The 23,614-nt window shown below is 35.7% G+C and overlaps 1 protein-coding gene across 9 annotated transcripts in view; it reads left to right on the top strand.

Moving 5' to 3' along the window:
• Positions 1-23,614, top strand: part of PPP2R2B (protein phosphatase 2 regulatory subunit Bbeta) — a 500,674-nt gene that overhangs the window by 41,788 nt on the left and 435,272 nt on the right. For 2 of the 9 annotated variants that reach the window (XM_055285749.2, XM_055285750.2), the window contains one exon: positions 4,302-4,373. The exons of 5 other annotated variants lie outside the window; for them this stretch is intronic. In XM_055285749.2, coding sequence (XP_055141724.1) covers positions 4,302-4,373 — 72 coding nt within the window. Of the gene's footprint in view, positions 1-4,301; positions 4,374-23,614 lie in introns of those variants that run through there. 2 more of the 9 variants (XM_063642704.1, XM_055285760.2) reach the window with 2 other exon arrangements.

The raw sequence follows: 23,614 nt of genomic DNA on the forward strand, positions 1-23,614 counted from the left end.
CCCAGTTGCAGATCTCTCTTTTCCCATCTTGTTCTCTAATTCTGCACAGACTGTGGGCAGATGCATGATCCTGCACAGAAGTAGAGCCCCCTGGGATCTAGCTGGGTCTTCAGACCCAAAGGACAGCATTCCTTTCTTCAGTGATTTTGAAGGCTCTGTGATGTATAAGCAGAGGTCAGGTTCTGGACCAATTACAATGAATACTGCCACCCACCTCATGGCACTTGCATACTAGTAGGGGAAAATAGCCATGGGGAACATCAGTAACTTTTAACATAGTGATAAGGGCTGGGAAGAACATAAAAACAGGATAAATCATGATAGTGACTGAGGGGTGATGGGTTACCAGGAATTGGGAAGACAGGGAAGGCATCTCTGAAGAGGTGCATTTGAGCTGAGGCTTGACTGATGGGAAAGGGTCAGCAAGGCGAAGAGCCCAGTGGGCAGCATTCCAGGCACAGGGAACTGCAAGCACAGAGGACTGGACAAAGGCTGGAATAAATTCGATGTAGTATTCAAGGAATAGAAAGGTCATTGTGGAATACTGTATCTTTTCATGGTGGGGGTTGCAGTTTTGTTTAAAAAAATAAATAATCTCAAATACTTAAGCCCTCCTACTTCATTATATTTTTAAAAGAAGCAGTGTATCTTAGAAGTTAGAAAACGTGGATTCTGGAGGCAGTTTATTTAATCCTACAAGGAGATAATTTGGCCCTAGATCAGACCACCTGGGTTCAATCCTGGATTTTTCTACCTACTAGCTAAGTGACATTGAGCAACTTACAGAATCTTACTGTGCCTTGTTTGCCATAAAAAGGAGATAAGAATAATCCTATTGCACAGAAATCATTGATGATAAACTGGGATAATGAACATAAAGTGTTGACCAGCATAGGGAAAGTACCCAAAATACATTGGCTATTATAATTCCTTCTTTGTTTCCTCTAGAAGTTTATTTTATTGATCATTGTTGCCATCCTTTTATCCCACCAGCCACTCACTGAACAGAATTCTAAACATAAAGTAGAAAATAGTTTCCCAAGAACTTTATAATTTGGGTATAGTTGAAATCTTTGAAAAGTTATCAATGTAATTTAATAAAGGAAGTGTTTAATGTAATTTAATAATGTCACTTAAAATTCTCATTAAATTGATTCTAGGCCCTGGAGAATTCTATCCCCAGGGGACACTATATAGTATTCCTCCATCAAACTCATTCTCCTTTCCCTGATTTTTCATAGCTTTTATCACCCATTCATGTTATGCATTTACTTATTTTGTTGCTTAATTTATAAGAATGTAAGCTCTGTGAGAACAAGGATTTGGCCTGCTTGTTCAATGAGCCATCACCAATTCCCTCTGATAGTGTTCAAATACTAGAGCTCAATAAATTCTTTTTTACTGAATTTATGTCTCTATACACCCCTAAAAAATATACCAGGAAGTGGGTTTGCTAATGGGTCAAAGAACCTTAGTTCTAAAAGTATCCCATAATACAATCTGAGTGCCAGCTTCTCTGTGACCCAGGAGGGCAATGATTCTCCAACAGGAACTGATCTAATAAATACAAAACATTACATAAATTTACTACTCATTCCCTCAACAAACATTTATTAGGTCTTGACTCTATGCCAAGCAGAGTATTAGATGCTGGTAAACAAGGATAAATAAAACAGAGTCCCTGGAGAGTACAGTCTTGTAGTTAATCACTCTAATTCTTATAAAAATCAGTATTATCTGTTCTTATGAATCTGAAGACTAGAACCTAGAGAATACATAAAACCTTCTGGCAATGTGCCTGTGAGTGGGCAGTCAGGAAATGCTGTTCCTTGTCTGACTCATCCCTCCTCACACCACTCTTAGGGTATTGGTGGTTTTCAGTACTATTCTGTGCCATTCTACAGATGGCGTAGATACATATCCCATGATACACAAAAGTTTCTTGCTCACTCAACACATACTTGTACACACACATATACCCCAATGTAAAATTCTCATTCAGCACTAAAATGAATGTTAGGAAACAAAGAACCTGAATACATAAATGCATTTATGTATATATTTATACATATATATTTATAATTACATACCTATATATACATATACATATATGTACATACACACACACACACACCCCTTTGTCTGTCTCAGAGATTCAAGGATAAGTTCCCGTCCTACTTTATTTTGCCTAACAATTTACTCACATGTAGCTAAGTTTTTCTTGGATCATAATGCCAGAAGTCACTCTGTCTTTAGCCCTTTCTGATTTGAATACTGGTTACCTAAATCAGCCTGTGGTATAGACTCTTTCAGACAATTGATTCCACAGCCCCTGTTGCTGTGATTTAACTATCTTAGGCAAAAACATAATTTTTTTTTTTCCTGAAGCTACTGTATGTTCCTTCAAGAGTTGTATGCTGGAGTGGTTAAACTCTCGTTAGACTGCCTGGGTTCCCATGCGCTCTACTGTATGCTAATGTGGGCAAAGTTACTTAACCTCTCTGGCATACAGTTTGCTCATCTAAAAACTTGAGTCATAATAAGACTGTATAGGGTTAATGTGGAATTAAATGAGCTAATTCATGGAAGGATTAGCAAAATCTCTGACACATTTCAATAGCTTAATAGAACTTGTTGATTTTCTTTTTCATACTTCCTCTCCACTGCATCCATCACTGGCTAATCTAAACACAAATTAAGCCATTACTAAATTTCACAAAAAGTCTTTCTAATGCTATGGTTCAATGGATTTTAAGGGCAGGGTTAATCCTCCAAATGCATAAAATAATTGCATTTAATCAAAACCACAATGAAATACCATCTCACACCAGTCAGAATGGCTATTATGAAAAAGTCGAAAAGACAACAGATGCTGGTGAGATTGTGGAGAACAAGGAATGCTTTTACCCTATTGGTGGGAAGGTAAACCAGTTCAACCATTGTGGAAGACAGTGTGGCAATTCCTCAGAGACTTAGAAGCAGAACTACCATTTGACTCAGCAATCTCATTACTGGGTATATACCCAAATGAATATAAATTGTTCTATTATAAAGATATATGCATGTATATGTTCATTACGGTATTATTCACAATAGCAAAGACATGGAGTCAACCTAAGTGCCCATCGATGATAGACTGGATAAAGAAAATGTGGTACATAGACATCATGGAATACTATGCAGCCATAAAAAGGATTGAGATCATGTCCTTTTCAGGGACATGGATGGAGCTGGAGGCCATTATCCTTGGCAAGCTAGCACAGGAACAGAAAACCAAATACTGCATGTTGTCTTTTGTAAGTGGGAGCTCAATGATGAGAACACAATGACACATGGGGGGAACAACACACACTGGGGTCTGTTGGAAGGTGGAGGGTGGGAAGAGGGAGAGCATCAGGAAGAAAATAGCTAATGGATTCTGGGCTTAGTTCCTGGGTGATGGGATGATGTGTGCAGCATACCACCATGGTACACGTTTACCTATGTAACAAACCTGTGCATACTGCACATGTATCCCTGAACTTAAAATAAAAGTTGGAAATTTTAAAAAATAATCACTGTACTTTATACACAAAATGTTAATATAGAACACTAAAATTCTAAGAAAATCGACTGAGAAAAAGCAACAATTATTACAACACTTTGTGAAGTGATTTGACATGATTATATTTTTATAGTACCAAACAACCAGGTAGAAAATTAAAATTTTAATCAATTATCTAGACATCCAAACTGTTTTTTTTTCCTTCAGTTTTCATTAAAACATTTGCAGTTATATAAAGACAGACTCTTCGTCTTTGAGGTTGTTTATCTTCCTAAGATTTTTCTTAACTATTTTTCTCTTTCCGTTCTCTCCTATTTCAAACTAAACTTCTTGGCAGATGTAAATGACTTTCTACTTTGCATGTTATTTTGTTTCTTGGATAACCGAATAAATGGGTCAAGCTAAGCCCCAAGATTAAATGCTCAAGCAAAGTCAGTCTTTCTGATTTTCCTGAACTCAAAGCCTTGAGAGTCTACTTATTATGGGGTTGCTCTAACAGAAGACAAAAGGATTCAGAGAGAATGACCTGACTTTAGTTTGTCCCTCTGATATGGTTTGGCTGTGTGTCCCCACCCAAATCTCATGTCAAATTGTAACCCCCACATGTTGAAGAAGGGGCCTTGGGGGAGGTGACTGGATCATGGGGAGGCTTTCCCCCTGGCTGTTCTCGTGATAGAGTTATCATGAGATCTAATGGTTGAAAAGTGTGGCACCTTCTCCCCTCACTCTCTTTCTTTCTCTCCTGCTACCATGTAAGATGTGCCTTGCTTCCCCTTCGCCTTCTGCCATGATTGTAAGTTTCCTGAGACCTCCCCAGCCATGCAGAACTGTGAGTCAATTAAACTTTTCTTTATAATTTACCCAGCCTCAGGCAGTTATTTATACAATAGCAGTGTGAGAATGAACTAATGCACCTTCCTTCTGGGAATGATGTTAAATGAGCTGAGTTCAGAGACTGCTACCAAAGTTTTATCTGGCTGTCATGATATGAAGTGTTCTCTCTCCCTTCCTCTTCCTCCCCCCACCCCACACCTCCCTCATTCTACCACCATCACTGATTACCAAAAGGGTTGTTTAAAAAAAGTTTCAGTCATCAGTCATCCAAAGTCTTTCTTCTTATTACCTGGTTCCTAAAGTTCACTTGAGATAGTAAAATGAAATACTGGTTAGCTTTGTGGTCTTGAGAAACTAATGGAAACATTCCAAAACTCATATATCTTATCTATAAAGTACACATTATAATAGGATCAAATTTAGAGGGTTGATGTAATAAATAAATGAGATAATCTAGCACATTGACAGGAACAAAAGATCAATTGAACATACACAATCATTATTATTACGAGAAATACGTAATAGTTCTATAAGAAGAGAGAGGGTATAGGGAAAAATTTATGGATTTTAAACTTTACTTATTTCCCTTTAAGTAAAGAAAAAATAAACATGGACTCATTCCAAAGAAATGACATTTAGAAGAGCAGTGGCATGAGAGCTTGAGAGTATATTCCTTTCATTGTCATTCACTGCAATATTCCACAGATAAGTAATAAGGACCTACTATGGGTCATTATTTTATTATGGGTCACTATTATTTTAGAAGCTGGGAAAATGGTAATGAATAAAACAGACAATAAAAGGAAAAATATTCTAAATAAATAACGTGAGTTAGCTATAAAAATTGTGAAGAAGATAATACAGGATAGTGTGATAATGAAAGATTGAGTGGCCATTAAATATGGTGGTCCAGGAAGCTAAAGATTTGAAGGACATGAGGTCATCAGCCATACAAAAACCAGGGGAGAGGATCTTCTAGACAGAGGGAAAAGCAAGTAAAAGGGACCTTAAGCAGTAATGAGCTTACTATGTTAGCATAAAAGAAAGCAGAGCAGTGTGGCTAGAGCTTAGTTTGCAAGGGGAAGAATGATGAAGCCAGAGTCAGTATGGAAGGTAGGCGCTAGGCCATATATGGCCTTAAACACCATGGTAAGAAACTTGGCTTTAGCTTTATTTTCAGTCTAATAGGAAACCTTTTCAGTTTAAAGTAGGTTAAGGACTTCATTTTTTTTTATTTTTAAGCTATTTGGTTGCTGTGTAGAGATAAATGATAGGGAAACAAGAGTAGGAGGCAAGAATACCAATAAGAGGCTATCACAGTTGGTGGACAAGAAAGGACAGAGGCTTGGATTAATGCAACAGCAGAGAAGGTGTAAAGAAATGAATAGATATTGGATCAATTATTTTGGAGGCAGAGTTGATACGATTGCTAGTAAATTGGATAGGTTTAAGTATGGTGTCAATGAGGGAAATATGAGAGGCATCCCTGTGATGAAGGCTTGACTTGCCATGTAGGCTTATAGGTAGCAAAGAATGAGGATGAATCATTACCTCCCAACCCACCATCTGTGTCCATCCCAAACCATCTACAACCTTCCCAACCCCATTCTAGTCAGAAGTCATCTAAGCAAAAAGAGGTACAGTCTAGCTATGAGTATCTTCTCAGGTTCATTCCACAAATAGCCATTCATATCTGTTACTATGTTCTAGAATAAGTTATGAGTACTGGTCATACAGTAGCAAGCAAGATAAACACACCTCTGTTCCAGTGCAACTTATGTTCTAATGGGAGAAGTTAGTAAGATTAACTTTGAGTTGTGTATCATCCATCCATGGAGTAACATCAAATAGGCCATGAGTTTTGGGAAGAGAACAGAATAAGAGGTATAGATGGTAGTTAAAGCCATGTGCATGGGTGGTTATTAAGAGAAAAAGTAGAAATTGTAAATAGAAGGAGGCCCAGGACCAAACATTTATTGGCCTGACTTCCTGGTCAGTAATCTTCTCTACTGCCATAGTACAGCAGCTTTTAAGTCCATTGATTGCATTCTTAATTTGAGTATTTAATATTTATTTTATTAACCCAAGGTTTTCATTTGTCACTATGGCATGGTCTCATAATTTTCAAAAAATCAAAAAACAGTAGATGTTGGCGTGGATGCAGTGAACAGGGAACACTTTTACACTGCTGGTGGGAATGTAAACTAGTACAGCTACTATGAAAAACAATATGGAGAGTTTGGATATTCTTTAAAGAACTAAAAGTAGAACTACCATTTGATCCAGAAATCCCACGACTGGCTATCTACCCAGAGGAAAAGAAGTCATTATTCGAAAAAGATACTTGCACACACACGTTTATAGCAGCACAATTTACAATAGCAAAATTGTGGAACCTAGCCAAATGCCCATCAATAAACAAGTGGATAAAGAAACTGTGGTATATATACATACAATGGAATACTACACAGCCATAAATCAGAATGAATTAACAGCATTTGCAGTGATCTGGATGAGAATGGAGACTATATTCTAAGTGAAGTAACTCAAGAATGGAACACCAAACATCTGTGTTTTCACTGATATGTGAGAGCTAAGCTATGAGGATGCAAAGGCATAAGAATGATACAGTGGACTTTAGGGACTTGGGGGAAAGACAGAGAGGGGGGCAAGGGCTAAAATACTATAAATACGGTGCAGTGTGTACTGCTTGGGTGATAGGTGAACCAAAATCTCACAAATCACCACTAAAGAACTTATTCATGTAACCAAACAAGATAGACACACCTCTGTTCCAGTGCCATTCTTGCAGGAGTAAGGTGGTATCACATTGTGGTTTTGATTTGCATTTCCCTGATCATTAGTGATGTTGAGCATTTTTTCATATATTTGTTGGCCATTTGTATATCTTCTTTTGAGAATTGTCTATTCATGTCCTTAGCCCACTTTTTGATGGGATTGTTTGTTTTTTTCTTACTGATTTGTTTGAGTTCGTTGTAGATTCTGGATATTAGTATTTTGTCAGATGTATAGATTGTGAAGATTTTCTCCCACTCTATAGGTTGTCTGTTTACTCTGCTTACTGTTCCTTTTGCTGTGCAAAAGCTGTTTAGTTTAATTAGGTTCCAGCTATTTATCTTTGTTTTTATTGCATTTACTTTGAGTTCTTGGTCATTAAATCCTTGCCTAAGCCAATGTCTAGAAGGTTCTTTCCAGTGTTATCTTCTAGAATTTTTATAGTTTCACGTCTTCAGTTTAGCTCGTTAATCTATCTTGAGTTGATTTTTGAATAAAGTGAGAGCTGAGAATCCAGTTTCATTATCCTACATGTGGCTAGGCAATTACCCCAGCACCATTTGTTGAAAAAAGTGTCCTTTCCCCACTTTATGTTTTTGTTTGCTTTGTGGAAGATCAGTTGGCTGTAAGTATTTGGGTTTATTTCTGGTTCTCTATACTTTTCCATTGATCTATGTGCCTAAGTATAAAGGATAGAAAATAAGAAAAAAGCCTAAAGATACAGGGGACATAACAACATATTTTTAATTGAGGTCTAAGAAGTATGACAGAGAGGTAATGAGCAATATCAATATTTGAGGAGATACCAGCTGAGATTTTTCTAAAATTTATGAAAACCAGTGGACTACAGATTTAAGAACTGTTATTAACCCCAGTCAAGATAAATTAAAAAAAAATGACAATGCCTAGACACATCATAGTAGAACTGCTAAAAAAAAAAACAAAATCTTAAAAATAGAGAGAAACACATACTACCATGAAAACACAAACAGTTGGACAGCTGAATTTTTAATGAAATTATGGAACCCCAAAGACAATAGAGTCACAGCTTTAAAATGCTGAAAGGAGCTAAATGCCACTCTAGAATGCTCTATCTAATAAAATAACCCTTAAGATAAAAGCAAAATAAAGATTTTTTTTTTTGAGATGGAGTCTCGCTCTGTTGCCCAGGCTGGAGTGCCACGGCGTGATCTCAGCTCACTGCAAGCTCCGCCTCTCGAGTTCACGCCATTCTCCTGCCTCAGCCTCCCAAGTAGCTGGGACTACAGGTGCCCGCCACCACGCCCAGCTAATTTTTTGTATTTTTTAGTAGAGACGGGGTTTCACAGTGTTAGCCAGGATGGTCTCGATCTCCTGACCTCATGATCCGCCCACCTTGGCCTCTCAAAGTGCTGGGATTACAGGCATGAGCCACTGCACATGGCCATAAAGATGTTTTTAAATGAGTAAAATATGAGATAATTTATTGCAAGGAGAGACATGTATTTAAAATACAGAAGTGAGTGAACAATAATGAAAAGTGTTGTATGTTGATAGAAAAATGAACAGAAATAATAACATCATGTAAAGTTTAAAATAGTGGACAAAAATAACACAAATAATGGAAGGAAGGGATTAAGGGAGTTAAAGTTATTAAGCTCTCTTAGACTTTGGGGGAAGTAGTAAGATAGCTAATATAAATTAGACTTTAGTAATTAATAGATGTACGTTGCAATTTCTGGTGCAATCAATATTTCTTAAATGGTAAAATAATTCATCAGTTACAAGCTAATAGAGGGAAATTTCAGAAGTTAAAAATACATTCCTAGCCCAAAATAAAACAAATAAACCTATGGTAGTTACATTAATTGTAAATGGACTAAAAAGCTAAAGGCTAGTTCTAGAACTGAATTTTTAAAAATTATATTATCAATACGCATGAAAAAGTCTCTCAGCAAGCTTCATGTAGAAGGGAACTTTTTAATGGGATATTTTCAAAGAAAATATGAAAGTACTTATAGGCAAACTATTAGAATAAACAGGTAATTTCGCAAGGTGTTTAGATACCTAATTAACATGTAAAATGAATTTATATCTTCACATGATAACAACAAACATTTAAAATGATTTGGGGGGTTATATCATTTATAAGAGCAATATAACATCAACTACTTAGGAATAAATCTAAGTACAGAGGGTCAAAACATCAATACCAAAAAACTTTATTAGCAGAAAGTAAGGAAGACAAGTGACTAGAGGAATATATCATGTTCACAGATGGAAAGACTCAACATTGTAAAGTTGCTTATTCTTTCCTAGGTGATATACAGCAACATGCAATTCTAATAAAAATTTCAGGATTGTTTTTGTGGAAACTGAAAAGCTAATTCTTAATTTATATAGAAATGTAAAGCACAAAAAGCCAGCCAACACAGTTGGAAGAATAGTAGAGGAATTTACCACTTATATTAGTCAGCTGGGGCTGTCATAACAGAATATCAGAGACTGGGTAGCTTCAACAATAGAGATTGATTTTCTTAAAGTTCCAGAGGCTAGATTAAGGTGCTGGCAGGATGGGTTTCTGGTGAAGCCTCTCTTCTTGGCTTGCAGACAGCTTCCTTCTTGCCGTGACCTCACATGGCCTTTCATTTATGTGTGCCCACTCTTGGTGTCCTTTCCTTTTCTTGTAAGTATACCAGTCCTATTGCATCAGGACCTCACTTTTATAACCTTATTTAACCTTATTTACCTCCTTAAAGACCCTTTATCCAAATACTGTCACATTGGGAGGTTAGAGTTTTAATATATAAATTTGCAGGGGGGCACAGTTCAGTCTAGAACACCACCTATTAAGATATCTTATAAAACATCAATAATTAAGATATTGGGTATTGGATACAGGACAAACAAATAAATCAATGGAATATAATAAAATCCAGAAACACATTTATATGGATTGCCAATCTTTGAAAAGATGGCATTGCAGAGCAATGGAGAAAATGTGGTCTTTTCAATAAATGGTGTGGAGAAAATTTGAAATTATTTGGGGAAAAATAATCTTGGTCCCTACCACAGGCACATAAAGCAATTTCAGATGAAATGTTTAAAATGTGTAAAATAAAACACTAAACTTTCTAGACCATAACATAAGATAAAATATTGACAACCTTAGGTAAGTTAAAACGTTTAAAATGACATAAAAGGTGATAATAATCATAGAAGGAAATATTGATAAATTAGACTACATTAAAGTTAAATTTTCCTATTCATCAAAAAAAGGAGTTAAAAGACTAAAAAGGCAAGCTACAGTGTAGAAAAATAGATTAGAAAAGCAGGTGACTACCAACAGACTTAACATCAGATTATAAGGAACTACAAATAAGAAAGACTGACAGCTCAATAGAATAATAGGCAAGAGACTTGACAGGCATTTCAAAAAAGAGAATAAGTACTCGAAAATGTAGTCAATTCTATTATCAGGAAATGCACATTAAAGCCACAATGGAATACCACTACATACTGATCAGAATGGCTAGAATTAAAAGGACTAAAAATATCAATGATGGTGAAGGATATTGTGATACTAAAAATCTCATATGCTACCAGTGAGAGTATAAATTATTACAACCGCTTTGGAAAATGGGTAAATCCACTAAAACTGCACATACCCATACAGTAAATCCAACTGTTCTACTACGTATATATCCAAGAGAAACACATACATATATTCACCAAAAGACATGTATAAGAATGTTCATAGCAGTACTGTTCATGATAATCCCAAATGAAAACAACTCAAAGTCCATAAAAAATAGAATGACCAAGTAAATTGTGAGATATTTATACAAAAGACTGCTTACAAGAATGAGAATACACTATATTGCTTCATTTATATACATTTCAAAAACAAAATATCGGAAGTTAGGATAGTGTTTGCTTTGGGATAAAATGGGGAATGACTGAGGTAGGAATCCAAAGGTGTTTTTTGAGTATTCGTTCTATTTCTTGATCTAGGTGGTGGTAACATGGGTGAAAAAAATCAGCATTCAGTGCCCTTTCTGTATACCTGTTACTCTTCAATTTAAAAAGCATAGTGCAGTAATCAGGGGCTAAATTATTATTAGCCTTGGTCCTGCAGGATCAAGAAGGGAGAAGAGGTTACTGAATCCTAAAAATGAGAAGTCCTATTGAGTTCTTTGCTTCTAGAGGAGCCAAGGTCTTCTGTTAAGAGGTAAAGACAACTGAAGACCTTGCAGAAAATATTATGTTTGTGTAAATATCTCCCACCTTCCCTGTTATCTCCTCTTAGGAATTCCTATAGGCTAAACCCAACCAGCAGTCAGAGAGCATGGAAAGTTGTTGATAAAGTCAACTTCAAGGGTCTCATCTGCCTGAAGTACAGACAAAAGCCACAAAGTCCGTGCCAGCAGAGTTGCATCTTGTTAAAAAGATGTCCTGGAAGCCCCAACCACGGACTTCTCTTATCTCTCATTGTCCAAAAGAGACACTTAAGCACCCATAACTGAAAGTGAAGTTGAGAAAATGTATTTTTAAATGAACTTTGTTGGGACATAATTTATATGCAATAAAATGCACCCATTTTAAAGAGTGTAATTCAAGGAGTTTTAACACATATATACTCCCATTGATCATCACCACAGTGAAGATACAGAACATTTCAATCATCCCAAAAAGATTAGTGACCATTTAGAGTGAATCTCCTTAGGCATCCACACTAAATTTTTTTTTTTTTTTTTTTTTTTTGAGACCAAGTCTCACTTTGTTGCCAGGCTGGAGTGGTGCAGTGGCGCAATCTTGGCTAACTGCAACCTCTGACTCCCTGGTTCAAGCGATTCTCCTGCCTCAGCCTCCCAAGTAGCTGGGATTGCAGGCACATGCCACTACTCCCAGCTAATTTTTGTATTTTTAGTAGAGATGGGGCTTCACCATGTTGGCCAGTCTGGTCTTGATCTCCTGACCTCGTGATCTCCCAGCCTCTGCCTCACAAAGTGCTGGGATCAGAGGCGTGAACCACCGCGCCCGGCCCACTAATATTTAATTGAGGTGAAATCCATACAACATAAAATTTACGTTTTCTGATGAACAATGCAGTGGTATTTAGTACATTTGCAATGTTGTATAACCACACTGACTTGATCATTATATGTTGGCTTATCCTTGTAGAACTTGATATAAATGGATTTGTATTGTATGCGTTCCTTTTTGTCTGACTTCTTCCAGCAAAATGTTCTTGTGATTCATCCATGTTATTGCATGGCAGTAGTTCCTTCATTTTATCACTGCATAGTATTCTATTGTGTGAATATACCAAAATTTGTTTATTCTTTTACTTAAGAATAGATATTTGTGTGGTTTCCAGTTTCTATTATGAAAAAAGCTACTGCGAACTGTGTTTTACAAAGCTTTTTGAGAACACATGCTTTGATTGCCTCTGAGTAAATACTAGGAGTAGAACTGCTGGGTCATGTGGTTAGTGCATATTTAGTATTATAAGAAATTTCCAAACTATTTTCCAAAGTAGTTTACACTCTCACCAGCAGTGTATGAGAGTTCCAGTTGCTCCACATAATGGCCAACATTTGCAATTGCTACTCTTTTTGAGAATTCTAGTGAGTGTGTAGTAGTATCTTCTCATGGTTTTAATTTTTGTTTCCCTGGTGGCTAAAGATATTCATGTGCTTATTGGTCATTTGTATATTTTTGAGAAATATTTATTTAAATAGTTGTCTATTTAAAACAGCTTTGTTGAGGTATAGTTGGCATACAGTAAATTGTACATAACAAAATGCACAAGTACATAAGTTTTGACATATATAGAGAGATATATACACATGAAACTATCACTAATTAAGAGAATGAAAATATCTATTACCCTCAAAAAGTTTCTTGTGCCTCTTTGTAATCCATCCCTTTCCCTAGCCCTCTTTCTGCCACTATAGATTAGTTTGCATTTTCTAGAATTGTATATATATAAACTCATAGAGTATGTATTTTTCCTGGCTTCTTTAACTCAGCATCATTGTTTTGAGATTCATGAATGTTACTGTGTGTAGCAATAGTTCGATCTTTTTATTGCTGAAAAGTGTCCCATTGTATGGATATGCCATACTTTGTCTATCTGTTGATGGATATTTGGATTGTTTCCAGTTTGGGGCTATTATTATATAAATAAACTTGCTATTCCTTATATGGAGATCTATCCTTTTTGCCTCTGGAATAGGTACTTAGGTGTAGAATGGTTTGATCATATGATAGGGGAACATTTTAAGAAACTGTCAAATTGTTTTCTACAGTGATTGTGCCATTTTACATTCTCACCAGCAATGTATGAGAGTTCCAGTTCCTCAGCATTCTCATTACCACTTGGTAGAGAAAGTCTTTTTATTTTTATTCATTCTACTAAGAGTATAGTGGTATTTCACTGCAGTTTGAATTTATATTTCCCTAATGACTAAGGAAGCAGGATATCTTTTTATGTTCTTATTTGCTTACTTCTAAATGCTAACATTTTGTTATGGATTACCATATCTGTTTTCCAGTTTTAGTTTCCTCTGTGTCTTCTTTGGTGAAATGTCTGTTCAAATATTTTGCTCATCTTTCAGTTGGATTGTTTGCTTTCTTATAATTGAGTTTTGAGGTCCTTTATATATTCTAGATCCAAGTCCTGTTATCAGGTATGTGATTTACAAATATTTTCTCATGGCCTATGGTTTATCTTTTCATTCTCTTCATGGTATCTTTTACATAGCAGAAGTTTTTAATTTTGATGAAGTTCAGTTTATTAATGTCTTTTTTATAGATCATGCTTTGGTGTCATATCTAAGAAATCTTTGCTTAACTTAAGGTTATAAAGATTTTCTCCTATTTTGGGTTTTTTTTTTGTTTGTTTTTGTAATGTCTTCGCGTGACTTTAGCGTTGGGGTAATGCTTGCCTCCTATAACATGTTAGGGATTGTTTCTTCCTTCTCCATTTTCTGAGTGAGTTTACATAAGATTGGTATTTCTTAAATATTTGAAGGAATTTATCATTGCAACCATTTGGATCCACATTTTGGGGATGATTTTTTATTTATTAAAAATGTGATTCCTCTAGTAGGTTATAGGAATTTTCAGATTCTTTATATATCATTTTTGTTAAATTGTATCGTAGAAATTGTCTATGTCCTCTGAACTGGAAAATTCATTAGCATAAAATGGTTGCTAATACCCACTTATTTTCTTCTTAAAGTCTGTAAGACCTATAATGAGATCCCTTCTTTCATTTCTGATATTGTCAAATTTTTTTCTCTTTCTCTTTTTCCTTCATTAGTCCAACTAGAGGTTAATCAATATTATTGATTTTTTTGAAGGGCCTATTCGTGGTTCCATTTTTGATTCTGGCTCTTATCTTTATTTCCTTCCTTTTCTTCACTTTGGTTTGCTCAGCTCTTCCTTTTCTAGATTCTTATCGTGGTAGAAGCTTAGATCATTGATTTTAAAACTTTTATGTTTTCTAACATAAGCATTTAAAGCTATAAATTTTCTTCTAAGTGTGCCTTTATCTGCAAGAAATAAATTTTGATGTATTGTTTTGTCATCATTGCTTAGTTAAAATATTGTTAAATTTCTCTTCTGACATTTTTGAGCCATTGGTTTATTTAGAAATGTACTGTTTAATTTTTAATGTTGGAGGACATTCCAGCTCTATTTTTGTTATTAATTTCTAATTTAATCTTTTGTGGCCAGAGAGTTTTCTCTGTGTGATTTTAGTCATTTTTTTTATGTTTGTGGATATTTATTGTAACATTATTTGTTGTAGCAAAAGACCAGAAACAGTAGGGATCTAGTTAAATAAATTAGGATACTTCAAATAATAGAATATTCTGTAGACTTTTCAAAAAATTTGGCAGGTCTATGTTTACTGACATAAAATGAAATTCTAATATGTGACAGTATTAAAACAACCAAGGTTAAAATTAGCATGTATAATATTTTGCCATTTTTTAAAAGTGTATGGGAGCAATATGTACATACATGATTGTTTACAGATAGGCCTGTGTTTCTTACATGTCTTTTTTTTTATATATATACTTTAAGTTTTAGGGTACATGTGCACAATGTGCAGGTTTGTTACATATGTATCCATGTGCCATGTTGGTGTGCTGCACCCATTAACTCGTCATTTAGCATTAGGTATATCTCCTAATGCTGTCCCTCCCCCCTCCCCCCACCCCACAACAGTCCCCGGAGTTGATGTTCCCCTTCCTGTGTCCATGTGTTCTCATTGTTCAATTCCCACCTATGAGTGAGAACATGCGGTGTTTGGTTTTTTGTCCTTGCAATAGTTTACTGAGAATGATGGTTTCCAGTTTCATCCATGTCCCTACAAAGGACATGAACTCATCATTTTTTATGGCTGCATAGTATTCCATGGTGTATATGTGCCACATTTTCTCAATCCAGTCTATCGTTGTTGGACATTTGGGTTGGTTCCAAGTCCTTGCTCTTGTGAATAGTGCCGCAATAAACATATGTGTGCATGTGTCTTTATAGCAGCATGATTTATAGTCCTTTGGGTATATACCCAGTAATGGGATGGCTGGGTCAAATGGTATTTCTAGTTCTAGATCCCTGAGGAATCGCCACACTGACTTCCACAATGGTTGAACTAGTTTACAGTCCCACCAACAGTGTAAAAGTGCTCCTATTTCTCCACATCCTCTCCAGCACCTGTTGTTTCCTGACCTATTAATGACGGCCATTCTAACTGGTGTGAGATGGTATCTCATTGTGGTTTTGATTTGCATTTCTCTGATGGCCAGTGATGATGAGCATTTTTTCATGTGTTTTTTGGCTGCATAAATGTCTTCTTTTGAGAAGTGTCTGTTCATGTCCTTCGCCCGCTTTTTGATGGGGTTGTTTGTTTTTTTCTTGTAAATTTGTTTGAGTTCATTGTAGATTCTGGATATTAGCCCTTTGTCAGATGAGTAGGTTGAGAAAATTTTCTCCCATTCTGTAGGTTGCCTGTTCACTCTGATGGTAGTTTCTTTTGCTGTGCAGAAGCTCTTTAGTTTAATTAGATCCCATTTGTCAATTTTGGCTTTTGTTGCCATTGCTTTTGGTGTTTTAGACATGAAGTCCTTGCCCATGCCTATGTCCTGAATGGTATTGCCTAGGTTTTCTTCTAGGGTTTTTATGGTTTTAGGTCTAACATGTAAGTCTTTAATCCATCTTGCATTAATTTTTGTATAAGGTGTAAGGAAGGGATCCAGTTTCAGCTTTCTACATATGGCTAGCCAGTTTTCCCAGCACCATTTATTAAATAGGGAATCCTTTTCCCATTGCTTGTTTTTGTCAGGTTTGTCAAAATTCTATAAGCCTTACTTTGTAGCCCATATACTGTGTTTACATCTTCTGCATAATTACTGATATTCATTCTACTTGTTCTATCAATTACTGAGAGGAATGTTGAAATTACCAACTATTATTGTGGATTTGTCTATTTCTCCTTTTGCTTCTGTTAGTTTTTTATTTACATTTTTGAAGCTGTTTTATAGGGCCAATCTGCATTTAATGTATTAATGTCTTTCTGATGTACTGACCCTTTTATCAGTGTATTAGGGTTCTCCAGAGAAACAGGACCAGTAGGTGATAGATAGATGATAGATAGATAGGTAGATAGATAGATAGATAGATAGAGAGAGAGAGGAGGGGATTTATTATGAGAGTTGGCTCATGCAACTATGGAGGCTGAGAAGTCCCATGATATGCTATCTGCAATTTGGAAAATAAAGAAAGCCAGTAGTGTAACTCAGTCTGAGCCCAAGGGCCAAGAATGATAGGAGCCAATGGTGGAACTCCGAGTCCCAGGTCCAGGGCCTGAAAACTGGAGGGGCCTGTGGGGTATTGGTGTAAGTTCTGGAGATGAAGACCCAAGAACCTGGAGTTTTGATGTCTGGGGGCAAAAGATGGATGTCCCATCTCTAGGAAAGAGCAAATTTGTCCTTCCTCTACTTTTTTTTTTCTGTCTGGGCCCTCAGTGGATTGGAAGACGTCAGCCCACATTGGTGAGGGTCATCTTCTTTACTCAGTCTACTGATTCCAATGCTAATCTCTTCTAGAAACACCCTTGCAGACACACTCAGAAATAATGTTTCACCAGCTATCTGTGTATCCCTTAACCTACTCAAACTGACACATAAAATTACCTATCAGTTAGTATGAAATGCCCCATTTTGGCCCTGGCAATATAGCTTAGCCTGCCGTCTGCTTTATATGATACTAAGATATCACTCTTATGGTTATTGTTTACATCATATGTCTTTTCCTGTCCTTTTACCTTTTACCTATGTTTTATATTTAAAGTATATATTTTTAGGCAGTATGTAGTTGGGTCCCGCATTTTTATCTAATCTGTCAATGTACGCTTTTTAATTGGTGAGCTCATTCCATTTTTAATTTACCATCTTGCTATTTTCTCTATTTATCCATCTGCTCTTTGTTCCTTGCTTCTTCTTTTTCTGACTTCATTCATATTAATTATTTTTGGCATACTATCACCTCTGTTGAATTCCTTGCTATACCTGTTTGTTTTGGTTTTCATTTTAGCGGTTGCTCTAGGATTTATAACACACTTGTCGCAGCATATTATTCCACTTATGTATAATGTAAGAACCTTACAATAGCATGTCTTTCCCTTTCTGATTGTTATTATTTCTACACATGATATATATATATACATATGTGTCTAAATATAATATATGTACATATGGCATAATACAATTCATTGTTATTCTTTTTTAAAAAAATTAAAAATGAGAAAATTATCTTTTATATTTACTGATATCTTTATCATTTCTAATTTTTGTCATTCCTTTATTCCTCATTCTTTAGATGTGAATTCACATCTAAAATCTTATGCATGACAATGAATTCACTCAACTTTTTTTCTTTTCTGAAAAGTTCTTTATGTTGCCTTCATTTTTGAGGGATATAAGAATATTTTCACTGGTTCTATCTAGACTAGGTTTTGTTTTTCCTTATTTCAACACTCTAGATATTCTCCCATTATTTTATGGTTTGGTCTGTTTGTGATGCGACATCAATGGTAATTCTTATGTGTATTCCTGTATGTAATGGACTTTTTTTCCCCTATTTTTAAGATTTTTATCTTTGTAATTGGTTTTCAGCAATTTTATTATGATGTTCTTTAGAAAAATTTTCTTTGTATTTATCCTAAGCAAATTTTATTGAATTTCTTAGTTCTATGGCTTTATTTTCTTATTAAATTTGGAATTTTTTTTCCTTTTTTTTTTTTTGGATGGAGGCTTGCTCTGTCACCAGGCTGGAGTGCAGTGGCATGATCTCGGCTCATTGCAACCTCCACTTCCTCAGTTCAAGCGATTCCTCTGCCTTAGCCTCCTGAATGGCTGGGACTAAGGTGCATGCTACCACACTCAGCAAATTTTTTTTTTTTTTTTTTTGTATTTTAGCAGATACAGGGTTTCATTATGTTGGCCAGGATGCTCTCGATCTCCTGACCTCGTGATCCACCCACCTCGACCTCCCAGAAGTGCTGGGATTACAGGAGAGAGCCACTGCGCCTGGCCGGAAAATTTTAGCTATGATTTCTATAAATATTTTTTCTGCCCACGCTTTACTCTCTTTCTAGAACTCCAATTGCAGTATGTTCAATGACTTGATATTTTCCTACACAACACTTATTGTCTGTTCATTTATCTTTTAGCCACTTTTTAATGTTTTAGTTTGAATAATTTTATACCCCATCTTCAATTTTATTGTATTTTTAACTTATTTTGTGTTTGATTTGTGTTGAAGCTCATCCAGTAAATTTCATCTCAAACACTGTATTTTTTAACTCCAGAAGTTCCTTTAGGTATTTTTTCATAGATTTCATTTCTCCCCTCAATATTTTTATGTTTTATTTGTTGTCATTGAACATAATCTTAATGGATTTTTTTAAGTCCTTGACTAATGATATCATCATCCTTACCATTTTTAGAGTTTGCTTCTATTGACTGATTTTAATCTTAATCATAGTCAGCTTCTTTGCATATCTAGAAATTTTTATGTGATGCTGAATATTGTTAATGTTATGTTGCTGAGTATCTAGAGGTCTCCCATTAAAAAATATTGGGCTTCATTCTGATAGCAGTTAATTTATTCATTAATAATCATGTTCCTTTTAAGACCTGTTTGCAAGCTTTGCTTGAATGAATCTAGATTAGCTATCACCCTGTGGCTATTTTAGGCCTGCTGTTAAGGTATAGCCTTTCTTGGATCTCCCTTCAACATCTCAGGTGGAAACTCTCTGTTTGTGGTGGTTCTCATAGTTGATTAATTTATACCTCCCCAGTATTTTAGGCTCACTGATAGTCACTCTTTGCCAAGCCTATGGAGTCTCACACTGCACCTGTGCATCTTAATATTCAACCAAAGACTCAGTGGGACTTCTATTGCAGATTTCTCAAACTCTTTCTCCACTCTTTCCTCTCCAGTATCTGCCTCCAAATTATGGATGCATGAAACTACCTGAAATCGTCTCTGTCTCCTCAGCTAAGTAAGACTGTCATGTTTTCCTTGGGTGCCTCTTTCCTACCCCAGGGTTCATCAAAGGCCTCCAAACTGAAAGAGCAATTAAGTCTGTTTATTTTCCTTTTCTAGGTGGTTACAGTTCTGTGTTGTTCGTTGTTTGATATTCAAAAATAGGAATGTCTTTCCTACATTTTGTACAACAGTTTTCTAGTTGTTTGCAGTGGAAGAGCTAGTCTGGTACCAGTTACTCCACCATGATCAGAAACAAAAGTGAAAAATGTATTGTTTCAACTCCACTTCTGTTAACATACACTACCAATTCTGTGTGTCAAAGAAGCTCACAAGTTTTTCAGTGACTATAAGAATTAATGACAATAGAGCATATAGAATATCATAATAGACCTGGAAACTTTAGTTATACAGCTCTTGAACTAAAATACTTTCCTAAGCCCTTGGTATTCATGGAATTTCCTTGGTTTGATTTGGAAAAGGTTTTCATTTTTCAGTTAAGAATATAAATGCCTGAACTTCAAGAATGTGATTAATATTGACGGGGCTCATCTGTACTGTTCTCATTAGAAGTTAAAACAAGTATAGTAATACCAGATTCTTATAATCTGAGCTCTGAGATCCTTGCAGTATTGAATATACCTTCTCTGTCAATCTCTATCAAAACCCTATAAGCAGAAAGATATAGTCAAGCAACTTTTCAAGCACTGTTGATTTATTTTCACCTTTTTTTTCTTTCTCCACCCCTCCTGGTCTCCTTCTCTTGCTAAAGTCTATTGTGACCACTTTTTTATTCATCTTCTTTAATGCAACCCCCAAATCTTTTATGATAGTATAGTACTATCACTATTTTTTAATTAATATATTCACTCAATACATATTTATAAATCACATATGAATTTCTAGGTAGTTTCATAGACCTAGGGATGAAGTCAACATGTTTCCTACCCCAGTGAAAGTCAATGGTCTGATAGGATGAAAATTATTTATTAAATAATCATATAAATATATCATTACAAAATATGTGGGCTTTAAATAAATGGTACAAGGAACTCTGAGGGTACATCAATGGAGTGTTAGTTTTGATTCTCCAGGATCAAATACCAAGATGGAATTGAATGTGTCACAGGATTTATTAGAAGAAATGACTATGGAGAAAAAAAGAGAGAGAAAATCTGAGTGGGGAGAGCTATAGAAAGTGACGCAACTCTAACATCTTTATAAGGAGAGGGTGAATGAAGAAAGATTGGTTAGAAAGAGCATCAGAGTTGAAGGAAGCTCTGAGAACATCTAGGCCAGGTTAATATGGAGCCCCAGAGCAAAGACTGCCTTTTAGAGAAATCCTCTGTTGATAAGGAATGGCCAGATCTAGTACCCATGCTGTGCTCAGTCATCCCTCACAGCATGTTTTCCTTGAAAGGAGATCTGAGTGGTGTATTCCCATAGCTCCCATACAGAAGAATCAGATCTAACCTCGGAGGCTGAGAAAGGCTTCTCTAGGAAGTATTTTAAATCATCTTTAAGTGATGGCTTTAACATCTCTTACATGCTACAATGAAAAGAGTAGGTATTTGGGTCACATAGGAGAATATTTCTTAGACTAGTTGTTAAGACAAGAGCCACCTTGCTATATTTTTGGTAGTAGATCCCAGATGTAAAGCACTCTGTGCTTTTAACATATCTTCTTTCAAAGTAATACACTTTTTTAAAAAAACAAAACAAAACAAAAAAGCAAAGTAAAACTATTTGGCCAGCATTAGATCTCACTTCACCAGGTTTTGTAGCTCCATCCTCTCATTCAGGTCATTGTGAAATCTAAAATCTTCCTTTTCTCCCACCTTCATGTTGGTGGTGGATATTGTATACATACATTCCACTCCAAACACATTTTGGGTACTAACAAATTGCAAGGATAATCTTATTAACTTTCTTCTGTTTTGGTTGATAAAACAGTTCCAAGTAATGATTTATTCTGAATCTTTTCTATTTTAACTTGCTTTTCTTGACCTCAGCAGATCATAGTTGTATCTTCAAACAGCTACTGTTTTGAGTAGCTTTGATTGTTGAACAGCAGTTATTTAAATATTTATGGTCAATCTGTTCCAAAACAATATTGAAATCAACAGTGCACAGTTTAAGAAATATATAAAAATCAATGGGGCAAATTTATGTACCAGAAGATCTACATTTCTAACTAAGTGCCAGATTTTCCATTTATAATTTTTGCAAATGAAACACTTCGGGTAGTCATAAATACTGACCTCTCTGAACATTCCTTTGTGAATTATGATCTTGCAGTAATAAACAGAGAGCAGTATTTGATTTGTAGGCTGAACTATACAAAGCAAGAACTCAGTGCTAATGCTTTTGATCATTCTAATTCATTTTAACTGGCCAAGAGGGAGTTTTTTTAAATAATAACCACCATCATCTTCTGTTCTAAGTTTGCCTGATGTCTGTCTTTACATGTTTTTACCACAATAGCTTTACCTAGCATTGGGTCTGGCACCAGGAGGACATCACTAAATATTTGTTTTAAAAGCTGGTAGTCCAAAGCCAGCATGGAGCACTACCTAATTCAGTCCATAACTCGTGTTCTCCTGCAGGGGGTCCCAAGACAAATGAAACTAACACAACACCAACTCATACTCTGTTCCAGTCCTCTCCAGGTCCCAAATAATTTAGTTAACTAAGCTGCGTTTCTCATCATTACATCAACATTTACATATTTTCCAGAATCTAGATACATAACATTTCCTATTCAGAAAGGACCTTAGAAATAATAGAATCCAGTGATGACAAATATATTTGATTCTCTAAGCTCAATAAGGAAAGGTGTTTTTTAAAAAAATATATATAAATTGGATCTTTTAAAGAGAGGTGAAGGCATGAATACTGGATATTGACCCGTCCAAATCGAGTCCAACTATCCCTCCTGACAGATGGCCATCAACCTCATCTTGAATACTTCCAAGACAGGAAAATACTGCCTTTCAGAGTGGCTATGTCATGACTGGATGATAGAAAGTTGTTTCCAGTGGAAATCTGTGCTTCTGCAATTTCTACACTTTTATTTAGGTTCTGCCTTTTGAAGTCATACAAAATAAATTTACTCTTTCTATTCCATATAATAGTACTTTATATATTTGACAAGTTTTCTGAGGTCTCCTTTCTTTTTATTAGCTTCCAGCCTCTTAGCATTTTTGACATTCCTATCTATGATGCTTAACGCTTTCTAAGTGTGTGTATGTGTGTGTGTGTATGCATGCATGTGTGTGTGTGTTGTAGACTATAATTCATCTGGGCCTGGAAGATTTCCTACATGCAAAACTACATGGTCCTGTCTTTATTATCTTCTAACTTATCTTGAGCCTTAATTGCCACTTAAAGACATTGCTTTACCTTTCCAGCTTGAAGATCCTTAATTTTGTTAGGATAGACAAGCAACAGGAATGTTGGAAGCTTTTCTTTCACTGTCATCTGTTTACATGACATCATCTTTTCCAAGTGGCAGGCTTAACCCTGTCTTGTTTTCCTTCTCACTCTAAACCTAATTTACAATGCCTTTTCCCAAAGCTAAGAAACACTTTTTTGCTTATATCTTACTTTACATTGCAGCTGCATTTGATACCATTGATCAATCCCTCTTTCCTGAAATTCTCTACCCTCTTAGCTTCAACAAATTCATTTTCATTTGAGTTTTCTCTTCTCTTTCTCTTTGCATTCCTAATATGCTTCCTCTGTAGGCTCCTCCTCCTCTGCTTTAAATGCTGTGTTCACCAGAATTCTGTTCTCTACGTAAACTTCATCCTTGAGTTAGTTTACACACTCCCATGGTTTGAACCACTCTGTATTCTAATGATAACAAATGTTATCTCCAGCTCGAATCTATCCCTC

This window comes from Symphalangus syndactylus, chromosome 7 (assembly GCF_028878055.3).
Source record: "Symphalangus syndactylus isolate Jambi chromosome 7, NHGRI_mSymSyn1-v2.1_pri, whole genome shotgun sequence".
Lineage (NCBI taxonomy): Eukaryota > Metazoa > Chordata > Mammalia > Primates > Hylobatidae > Symphalangus > Symphalangus syndactylus.